This window comes from Antennarius striatus, chromosome 13 (assembly GCF_040054535.1).
Source record: "Antennarius striatus isolate MH-2024 chromosome 13, ASM4005453v1, whole genome shotgun sequence".
In the NCBI taxonomy this organism is placed as follows: Eukaryota; Metazoa; Chordata; class Actinopteri; order Lophiiformes; family Antennariidae; genus Antennarius; species Antennarius striatus.
Genome location: NC_090788.1, coordinates 7,618,584 through 7,630,595, shown reverse-complemented (window position 1 = coordinate 7,630,595; position 12,012 = coordinate 7,618,584). Strand labels below are relative to the sequence as shown.

At 38.8% G+C, this 12,012-nt stretch overlaps 1 protein-coding gene across 5 annotated transcripts in view; it reads left to right on the top strand.

The window, feature by feature from the left end:
* LOC137606166 (seizure protein 6 homolog) overlaps positions 1-12,012 on the top strand; it is a 75,730-nt gene that overhangs the window by 43,632 nt on the left and 20,086 nt on the right. For all 5 annotated transcript variants that reach the window (XR_011037829.1, XM_068331284.1, XM_068331283.1 and 2 more), the window contains one exon: positions 9,452-9,644. Coding sequence is in view for 4 of the 5 variants with exons in the window: in XM_068331284.1 (XP_068187385.1) it covers positions 9,452-9,644 (193 nt within the window). In the remaining variant the exon portion in view is untranslated. The remainder of the gene's footprint in view (positions 1-9,451; positions 9,645-12,012) is intronic.

Genomic DNA, 12,012 nt, shown 5'->3' with positions numbered 1-12,012 from the left:
CACAGAGATATATGAATTTCTCAACATATGCTATATCAGCCCTCAGTGCTTTTGACAAAAATGCCTTTAGAAAAGTACAGGATGAAAAGCGACAGATAGAGACATTTTATCTTCCCATACTATACCATGATAAAGAACCATTAAGAAGCTGTGTGTTTCAGCACCACCATGTGAACAGATGGGGCCAGAAACGCTCTCTCCTAAAGCTAAACTGATATTGATCTGATGGCAAAAGATACAGAAAACTGCTTGGCACAGCTAAATAGAATGAGGAGTTGCAGTCTGTGTTGCTGACAGAGACATCAAATAACTCAAAATAGAAATCTAGAAATTGAAGTCAAGTATGTGTCTTGCCAGCTCTTGTCAGTAACTTTTGAAGCTTGTCTGGTTAGATGGTTTCCAGGTCCGAAGGGAAGAAATAAGAAAGGAGAGTTCAGCAGTAATAATGTGCAAAGACAATGTGCTAACAAAAGGATGTTTACTTCATGAATTTGTTTATACATGAAGAGTTTTAACCTAATTTCCAACCTCCTCACCAATTTGTGCTCACTGTCCAAAAACCAAGCTGCAACAGCTTCACAATTTTGAATAATATTTCATGGGATTGAGCTACTTGATATTACTCAGTGGAGTCATACATAGTCATATAAACCAGGTATTCATATCTGAAAGTTGAATGCGGCTGCAATCATACTACCTGCATGAGGATAGCTAATGCCGTGCTAACATTCCTGCTAAAGCACTCATTAATCCTCACATAGGTTTTGATATTTGAATAGCTACCCTCTACTGTCCATGATTTTGCACAGACAGTAGAGTTCACAGCATAGTGTGATAGAAAGCCATGAATAGGAGACAGGGGTAAATTGCAACAAGCATTCTCAGAACAGGATACATTACAGTCACTACCACGTCACACAAGAGGAAGGCTTTGTCATTTATTTATTTATTTATTTCCTTGGCTACATACAGATCGGCAAAAACTGTAACATGATCAGAAATTCTTGCCACCTCACATGTGGAAAAAATGGATTTGTATGGATTGATTTGACATTGTATTGGAAATGGTGCACTAAACCTCACATGTGGAAGAAAATGCATTTGTATGGAATGATTTGACATTGTATTGGAAATGATGCACTAAGACACTTTACAATGCAGATATGAATCTGCACAATCCAGATGTGTCATGTGTTAAACATGACAGCTAGCAATAAATGCATCCAGACGAGTAATGTCCTTGTAGTTCAGTTGTTGTAAAGGCGACATAATAACACCAGATGATAGATAGGAACCTGCAACTGGGTTGTTTCACTAAAGGCTGATCAGACACATTGGCTCAAACAAAAAGCTAATATCATTTTGAATGTCCTTTTTCTCAGTAAATATTTACATGTAATTTTAGTGGTACTAATCAAATAGGATGGGAAGTCAAAGTACATTTCCTTGTTTTGGCAGCCAGCCTCATTTAAGGGGAGACCACCAGTGTAAACATGGACCAGTAGTGGGCAAGGGAAAAGGATGGAAATAAGGTAAAAGGTATATAAAATAATTTTATTTGATGGTACATATTTATGAATCTATATTTATATTTATAAACAAATCCTTTTCAGGCTTTTCCAGCACAATATGTACCATTATTGGACATTGGAGACAGTCGGAGAGACTAAATAAGCAGGAGCAGACCTTGTCTGTGTTTGTACAATTCTTCTTTTAGCAGCTGGCAGCTTGCAAGATAGGAAGGATGAAAAATGCATCAGGAAAATTTACTGTCCTCATCCTGAAACCTCTCGGCCACAGCTAACGGCTTTTAATATGTTTTCCCATCTGTTGATTCTGGCCGGCTTACAACCTATTTTCAGAATAATGGCACAAATATTAGGTGGGCTGATGTAACACCAAGTTTTTGCCATGAGATAAACTAACAATTTAATAATAGCTGAAAGTGTGTGCTTAAAGACAAAGGTCTGGCTGAGGCTTTGGTATGCACAAAGATAGACTTCTTTGCTTTGAAGTGTTCATGTGCATGCTTAAACAGCTCTTACTCTATTTGGGTTTGAAGTTTTAAGGTCATCTGTGTGTTAATTAGTAATTGAATGGTGATTCCTACAACTTAACGTTGGTCTATATTTTGGACAGTTTATCCACACATGCATAAATAAAAGTTTTTAACCGGTGAATTTGCAACATCTCCATCTTATTTCTGGGCTCTATATCCTCCTCTCAGAGTAACTATGGCAATAAGGTTTTAGAATAGGACAGATGGAAGTTTCTGGAACTGTGCTGTGGCATTAAAGTGCTTAAAATCTTTTTGAGCTTTTTTTTTTTAATTTAAAAAAATAAATCTGGTGGGTTAGCTAGCAATCAGTTCTTTCCGAGGCCATCTGTCTTCCTCTGATTTCTCCATCTCCTCTGCCCTTCATCTCTACCTGAGTCTCAAAGAGTTAGCATCTGAGGCTCTGCACAGGTTGTCCCAGCTCTGTTTCATGGTGGCCCCATCTGTGCACTCTTGCTAAAAGATAATGCATTGTGTGGGGAGGACTAAGAGTGGTTGATACATTTCAGGTGTTAGGAGCCCAGATGTGGCCAATTTCTTCCACTACCTCAAAGACTGATTGGGGGAGTGCTTCCATTCTGACAGGTTTAAAGCAGTATCATTCAAGGAGATGGCAAGGGAGGATTTTGAGGTCACCACTGTTTAACTATATTTTTTCTCTTCTCATCCTTCTAACAGTTATGTTATCATTCTTATTTTTTTCCTGCATTAATCTCCAGCTCTCATTTAAAACACTTAGCCTTTCCCCTCGTGTACGTCCTCTATTCTGTCTCAATCAGTTGTAGCTCTTTTGTAACACAGAATTTTAACAAAAGGCTAGCTCGAACTGATTGAATGCTAACATTTTTTTTCAATTTGACCAGTAATATATTTTATTTTTTCTCTTGTAGGTATCTTGATTAAAACAACAGTCAAACGGAAATAATTTTATTTTATTGGAAACATAATATTTCTACAAAGACAGCAGATTACAAAATAAGAGCTAGTCCTTCGCAGAATAAAGCTATTATGATATGTATAAAAACAATTTAATTGTCAGCCGAGTCAATACAGAAATTTACTTTATTTATTTTGTTCAAGTTTATGAATATGAAACAACAGCCTTCCGTCTCAGTGGGGAAAATTAAAACTTCCATATTTATCATCCTCACATAAGTGTATACTTTCCCAACCTGCTAATGAGTTGTATGTTCATAGAGTTATGCCTAAAGGCTGATCATCGATGCCCCTTTAAGGATTGAGATGCTATTGCGCCTGCCAAATGTGTATTGGTAACCCTGACCTGAGGGTTAACGATGGGTTTTTGATGCTGCCTCTGTGACTGCGCTCTTGACTCCAATCAATAGCCATGTTAATAAGCAGTGCCAACACTTGATACACAGTCTCCTCTCACTATTGGGTGAATTGCTGTATTGATCCTTGAAGTCCCATTTTAATTCTAGTATTTCTTACAAAGGGAGCAAACTGCACACAGCACTGACTCTGGCCAAGTGTGGCTGATGAAGACGGGAATTCAATTTGCGCCGTTGGTGTTCACTGACCGATAGCGCTCTCATCATATAAAAGGGCCACAAGACAGTACTTCCTTGACAGGCAAGTCTTGACACGTTTGTAAAGCCAGTAGTTACCCTTTAAAATACAATGATGCAGGTAATCCTCACCACCTCTGGCACCCTAAAGGGTATGCATACACTTTGGCTATTATGTGCTTTTAGCTCTCAGCTGCACAAATAAGTCAGTGTCGTGCAAATCTTGTACGTCCCAGAGAAACCGATCCCGACTGAAGCACGGAGGCCAAAGACAGGCTTGCTGGCTTTAATCAGCTTCATATGAGGCAGAAGGAAGACTTCATCATGTTGTGCCTTTGGGGAGTGAGACAGGGCATAAAAGAGGCCAGTTTGATCTTGATGAGCATTTTAGGGTGTCAGGGCTTTGCAGAGATGAGTTTTCACAGGGACTAGCCACCCCGAGAGGAAGGCTTTTCAGGTGACACTAATTGCTCCTCCACCCAGCGAGCTGTCATACAGGGAGAAGGCTGTCTAGCAGAGGACAATGTTCTCCCCAAACTCTTTCAGTGTCATGATGAGAATTGGAGAGTGAATGTGCATTCTGGAAAAATACTAAGAGCAAATTAGAAATGGATGCATTTAAATCCATGCTGAAAATGCACACTGAGGCAAATATACTGAAATGGAAAGGCAAGAGTCACTTCAGAAAGTGATGCTGATTTCTCAAAAAAGCAAGACTCTCGTCTCATGACGCACCTCAGACAGCAAGGGTGTCAATGTGTGTTTTAGTGTAAACCTCCGGAAGGAAAAAAAACCCCACTAGCGTTAGAGAAGATGGTCCCTGTATGGTGGAGTTACTGACAGAATTTTAAAACTGAACTCAGCTTTGTCTTCATCCTGTGCTCCTGCACATTCTCATTAACATTCAGCTTTTGCTGATTGCTAAGGATCCATTGTTTTAGACATCGGTGCAAATAGGAAACGGCCTTGAATGTTTTCTGTAGAGGTGAATGTTCAATTATGATAACATTTTTTACATAACAAGCTCTGCAAGAACTCATTTTCGAGTGAGTTTATCAGAAGATACACAAAAACACCAACTGGATGGCTGCACCGAGATAATTCAAATGTGAGCCTTAGATACGAAGCAATCAGGTGCGTGTGCTGCTGTTGTGTTCTGCTGCATAAGCCTATGCGTTCTATCATAGTAATGATGACACTGCAGCTGGTAAGTCCAAAGGCTGTTGATTTATTTCCCCCCGAGCAGCAGGGTCCTTTAATTTCCATGTATAGTGGGATCATTTTGATTGAATACTGCTCATCTCTGCATCAGCAATGGCTCCTGTGAGTCAGTGTAAATGTTCATTGCAGAGCACTGCCAGATGTTTTCAACAGTAAATTATCAGTGGAAGCAGGCCTCTGCAGACAGTTAGCTCACACTGTTTACTTACAGATTAATTAATAAATGAGAGAAGAAAGATTACAAGCCACATGGTAAAAGTGTCATTTGTTTTGACATACCTGGAGAATATATTTTTCTTGCCTGATTTGTATTCGTCTATGCTTTTTCTCTCTCGTTTTAAAGTAGATAGTAACACTCTAATTGCATGAAACTGATTATTTGATCTCTTACACGGTCAGATACCGGCAGTGACTCTAGCTGGAGATTAAAGCCCATGCCAGGCTGCTTTCTGTTTGGATGTGATAAGATGGATCTTCATCCCCGCTCACTGTTAACTCAGACAGTTTACCACATGCAGCACACTGGAAGCTCCCTGTTCTGCAAAGGCCATGGTAAACACAGAAAGATCAAGGCACTCTGAAACATTTATTTTAGAGCTTTACGCCCATCCTTTGTGTCCCTAGAGAAGTTCTACCCTCATGATTGTGCTGTGGCCTCGCAGGATGGTCTGTTCATTATTGGGATCGGATTGAAAAGACCGGCTAGAGCAGAGAGATGACCCTCACTGCTGCATCCTCTCATTTTGATTTAGCTAAGGGAAAATACTTTACAGTGGAATAGATGGTGGTTCCTGAGTTCAACAAGTACCTCTCTGAAGGACAACAGTATATTTATTGTAACATTTTAGATTTTCTATTTCATAAACTTGATTTAAAAAAACAGCTTGATTTTATCCCCTCCACACAATTCCCGTCCCAAAAAATGAAAGATTTCGATGGCATCCTCCGATAATATTGTGTTTGGTGCAGAAGTTTGCTTGGTCAGCCAAATCCCCAGACTCACAAATGTGTTTGCCGAGGCAGTGAATCCATCTAGTAGTTAAAATAAGCCTGTGCTCATTACAGTCCAGAGTAAAATGCATGCGTGTACACACATATGTGTGTGTGTGTGTGTGTGTGTGTGTGTGTGTGTGTGTGTGTGTGTGTGTGTGTGTGTGTGTGTGTGTGTGTGTGTGTGTGTGTGTGTGTTTGACAGTGAGAAAGAAGTCCCTTTGGGCATTTGGCTGAGGCACTGGTGGAGATAAGGTAGTCTGATGTCTCTTGACATGGCCAATGATTCATAACTGAGGCAGGACAGCTGTTGCTGGCTGCACTGACAGGTCCCAGGGTGGATGACAAATGATAGGGTCCTCTGGGACCAAACTATCTATCAGTCCAAATGTTCTCTGTCCACTATCTGCTCACCTGTCCTTCATAAGCCTACCTGGTGTATGTAAACCAAGCTTCTATGCTCACACAATCTGTGTGACCTCACTGAATAACAGGGTGTGCACCATATGGTTGATGGATTCAGCATCATAAACATCTAACAATGAATGCTTAACAAATCAACAACACAGGTATTATGTGATTGTCGTTCATTAACGTGTTTGTCTTTTGTATTACAGCTGTGATTACATTAAAGAAACAATAACAGGTTAATATGCAATGAGCGAAATGGAAAATTGCATGTTTGCCATCACTGCTATGAAATATGCCTTGTTACACTATGTTGCTCTGACACATTAAAAAAAAAGCAGAGTAAACAAAGACAACACTAAAATTTCATTGAAAAAATAAAATAAAAATAATTAACCATAATGACAATAACACAAGTTGCACACTGAAAGAATACAGTAATATCCTCAAATGAATACATGTTTAATTATACGATATGCAGACCAGTTATTCAGTGAATGTGGAAACAAAGTAAAATCTATCTGAATGCAGACTGCTGTGTAACCAAACTTTGATCATAGCAGCAGCAGTGATCAATGATGATCACTAAAATGCACTTATCCCATGGTCTAATATACATGTACACATGCCTTCCATTTTGTACCAGCAGTAGTGAAAGCAGGAGAAAATTGTTTTTAAAAAACTTTCTCTTTGAAAAATCAGATTCCTTAGGTTCTGCTTAATGTCTATAATTAGCTATTTCATTTGTAGTTTTATTTTTAATTACTGGTAGACCTTTATACTATGTTTGAACATGCTATTAAAGTCTTTAGATGAAAACTGAAGATTTCTACTTTAATTTTTTATTCATAGGCTTACAATAACTTTAAAAGATCTGTTGCATTAAAAATGTCTAGTTAAAAGTGTCTCATCAGATGGATATGGTAGCTTTAATTTCTGTCTTTGCAATTAGGTTCTAACAACAAGATGCTCATTGCGGAGTAGATTTTACATTTTATCTTTGATTACTTTTCTTTTAAGTACAAACAGAGTCCCATTTTCGAAGTCAGTGGCTATGAGGGAGGGCAAAGTCATCTTCCCACTAGTTTCATGGAGGGTTCCAGCAAGAAGTACAATTGATTTCTGGCATGTTTATATAAGAGCCATTGGCTGGAATATCAGGAAACTCATCCAAAAGCCAGCTTTACATGTGTATCTGAATCTGAAATAAATGAGAGGATAATAATTTGAAAATTATTATGTCTCGTTTTGATCACTTACTCAGTTCGAATACCCAAAAAGGGCCGAATAAAAACAAACAAGCAAACAAACAATTGCTTCCCCACAGGCTTAAAAATCTGAAAGTTTTAGATCTTTCCACATTATGCATTATAATGTCATGTAATGTAATGTCATTCTCCAAATATGCTTTCTGTTTTAACACTTTGGATGTATGAATAGGAATAGGAAGATGTATGAATAGGAAGATCGCTGTGCTGCACGGTGAGGTGAATTATGAAGTTATAAGATGAGCAGGCGAGATAACCTGATTTGCAAAACATCCAAGTCCTCCATATTAACTGAGAGAAAAAAGGCAGAAGAGAAAAATAACTGCGCCTGAGGTGATGTCATTGCCGTTGCCCTTGAGGAATAGGGATTCTGAAATCATGTGACATTCCCTTTATTACTCACTGTGACACTGTTGAATAAAGCTCCAGCAAAGACTAAATTACTGTAAACTAAAATAAAAATGTTCCATTTTGTGCTAAAACTAACAGAGGTGACAGAGTCTTGAGTACCTGCTGCCTGTTCTGATTTAATGTTTTCTCTGTTTGTCTGAAAACCTCCAGAGTAGTGTTGTGCTATATTCAGGGTGAGATAAAAATCAAATCAATCAAAGTGGCTGACCTCATGGATCATTCAGGAAAAAGTCACCTCCACGCTCCATCTCAGAGCGTCCATTAGCCTCTCCGCTCTCATTGTCAGCTCCTGTCAACTGAGTGACAGTTAGTCAACCTGACCAAATTCAGTTTCCTGCCGCTTTTGTGCAAAGTGCTCATGGCACCCACTGTCTCAGCTTTTCCAGGCCGTTGCCCTAACACTCCTTACACACAATACCTCAAGGACATGAGTTTGTGGCGGAGAATCTTTTTTTTTTTTGCATCATGGCACACCCAAAACCTGTGCTGATTTCAACCCTATATATATAAATTTAACAAATGGAATAGATGTGGGTGACATTGCTTTGGTGAATTTATCTTTCAGAAATTTTATTCATTTTCTTTTGGTTTTAACATAATCTTCCATAACATCACATTTAGAATATTATCTCTTTTTTCAAGCACAGGCCAATACATTTGCCACATAACTAACATCTTACATTTATTTAGTGCTATTTAGTGTATTTCTTACAGTTATTAGAAGCAAATTTTTCTGATTCAATGAAAACATTTTTGTATAGAGAGCGATAAAATATATTTAAAAGAGTTAACATTCAAATAGAACCGACTCTATTCACACTTCAGTGCATAATGGCCTAAATCTATTTAAGAAAGCCGTTGCTACAGAAGTGAAGGTGAAACCTTTGCATTTTTATCAGAGTAATAACCATGGCCTGCTGTTGGATTAGCTTTTCTATATAGTTCTTTAGGGAATGAATCAGATGTTGCTCCAAAATGTGCCACTACTCCATTATCCAGACAGTTTAACTACATACAATCCTCGTGAGGTTTCCGCACCAGATTTAGCTGCAGATGCTGCTCAAACCTGTTGAAGTCATAAAGCACTGTTGTCAGAGTGTTTTATGTCAGAACAAGGATGAGTTAATCTACAACAAACCTTGTGTGGAAGGACTCGTATACATTCTACAATAGTACTCAAAAACCCGTCTGAAATCCAAGTATGGGTTAATAACTAAATGACTACACCAAACATACAGTATCTGTGGGTAATTGTGGAGGCAGCCAACGGAGCAAAAGTAAGACAGCTGGAGATCCATTTGCAAAGCAACACCATTGGATTAAATTTGGCTTCAAATGGAAACACACTGGTGAAATCGAACCAAAATCCCATCTGGTGTGAACTGAGAACTCGTAAGCTGACAGTTGGTCGCCAGGTTTGTGAGTGTGCATGTATAGTGTTTAGCCTTAACATTTACATTTTCAAAATTGGTTCAAATGTTGTCCCTTGTGCTAAAATAACTTACTCAATTTACAGAGGCGCAGAAATTAAGACATTTTCAATGACGTGACATCTCCTCATTTTTCAGGTGCTAAATGTGAGTGTGATGGAAGGAGAGCACGTGACAGTGGAGGATACGGGCGGCCGAGAACCTTTCATCCTCGCCAATGAGTCAGTCTTGATGAGGGGGCTTGTGTTGCGTAGCTGGAGCAACCAGATATCCATTCGATTCCATAGTGACCAGCAGCAGAACTCTGGATTCCTTCTGTTGCAGTACCAAGGTGAGCTGGCACCATGTTGCGTCACTTTGATTCACAATGTATGTAGGTGTAATGTGTGAAAAGTGATCTAACTTAACTTCTTCACTGTTATTCTTCTCAGTAGTTAACTGTGTTTGCATAGAGAAAAATACGATCGTGATATCCCCTGTGTGTGTGTTCAGCATGTTCGTGAGACTTGGGAGATGGTGTGTGAGTGTGAAAGGTGAGTGTTGAGTGGGAGTTTGTCAGTTCGGAATTGTTAATGGTAAAAGCTGGACGTGTTAGGGTTAGGGTTAGGGTTAAGGTTAGGGTTAAAGCTGACCAAAGAAGTCCAGAGTTGTCAGCCTTGTCTGCATGCACGACACTGAGGGATTGCTACACTATGTTTCATTTGTTATCGTAGTGCAGGATTAAGAGGAAAAAACTGTTACTGCAGTAACATTACGTGAAATAAAACCACCAAAATGTATTTATGTGAAATGGTCTATAACATTTACTTCTCAGTTTGCTGTAATTTGCAACTACAAGAAAACATATTCATGTCCCCCATGTTTTTCTTTTCATCGACAAGTCAAGCATTGAAGTTCACAAGGTCGCCCCTGGTATAAATATTTCATTAGTTTTATTAGTGCTGAATTCCATTTGGCCTTTGTGGAGGTTGTAGCTTTACAGAATGGACTGTTAGATCTGGTCAAACAGTAATTACAATAGTTCTTGGCAGCAGCAAAAATCAGTCAGAGGTTGTTACTGTAAGTTGTTGAATCTGATGGCTCGTAAATCCCCCCCACCCCCCCTCTGGCTTGTTTTGAGGATGATACTGATCCTCCATGTCCCCAACATCGCCTGTTTGTCTTAGCAATCACAAAAAGTGGCCACCAATTACATGCCCCATCGATTTGAGTTGATGGTGGAAGCTGGTAGACAAAACATTCATTCCACCGCATTACTGCTGCACTTTCATCAGCTCCAAAATGAGAGCAGCCATCAAAAAAAGCTGCCGAAGTGGGATGAATCCGCCCATCCCTGTTGGATGTGTGAATTTTGTCGTGTGGTCAGGCTGAATGATAATAGCAGTAAACACCACACATAGCAATGCATTGATACAGACAGGCTGTGGCAAATAGTATGAAATATGCTACACTGTCAATGGACATTAGATATATTTGTCATCTTCAGTTCTCTATTCTATCCAAACATTTTAGATCAATGTAGCTCATAACTGACTGTGAAGTCAGATGTCTGCTCCTGGGTATGCATCAAATTTAACAACTTAATTATAAATATATTTTAAAGATTAAGTGTAGCCATTGTATCCATGCGTGGAAGTCATTCATTGATTAATGTTAAAATAGGTCAGAATTAATCTGCAAAAAGGACATTGTTTTGCTTTCATCAAATGTTTGGAGTCTAAATCAGGCCATCAGAATGCCTCGGTCACTCGTTCAAATCATTTTCTCGCTGCATCTGTTATTTTACTGGATGCTTTATTGTATCAGTGGTTATAAATCCATATAAAACACCTCCACATTGACAGATTTCTGTTGGTAATTGCTGCAATCAATAACGGTATATTTATTTAAATCCCTTGCAAGGAAACATCTGAAGTCCCATGTCCACCAAACAACCCATTTTGTGTAGAAGATGAACTGACAAATTTATATACATTAATGAGAAAAAAACGCAGACAGCATTTCTAGAGGACCAGGCATATTGGATACACCGTAGATATTTCAATTTGGGCTCCTCTCCTTCGTAAGCACAGAATCACCTTGTCCTTTATAATGGGCTGTGATAAATGTGATTGGACAAGCGTAGAGAAGGAGACAGCCCTGTAGAGAGATGGATCTCAGCTAAGGGTAATTAATATCTGCTACAGCGTTGGCTGCACCTCAAATGGCAGACTGATAACCTCAGCAGTGTGTCTGACACTTGGAACATGGTCATAGATGTGTTTATTTTTGATATGTATAGAGTTTGATGTAAGATTGTGGGACAGAAGAAGAGTGTAACAGTTTCCTTTTGTATCCTTATACAGTATATTTGGACTTTGCATCATATGTAATTCAACAGTACTGTCTGAAAAAGCAACCGCGGTTAAAATATATGAAAACTATCTAATGGTGAATGCAAAAACATGTAATTAATATGTTCCCTTGAACTCAATCAAAAAATTAAAATGCATCTTAATTACTAGTATAAATATTGATCTGTGCAATTATTCTGGAGCAAATTAATGCCATTCTTTTGGCAAGGGCATGCACAAAGTAACAAAGTCAGAGTGAAGCAGTAGAAGATGATTGTAGCACAACTAAATGGAAGATAAAAGATCATTTGTTGCAAGAGTGTTGTGGGTACAAATCATTTTTAGTAATGCCACATCACCCATTTT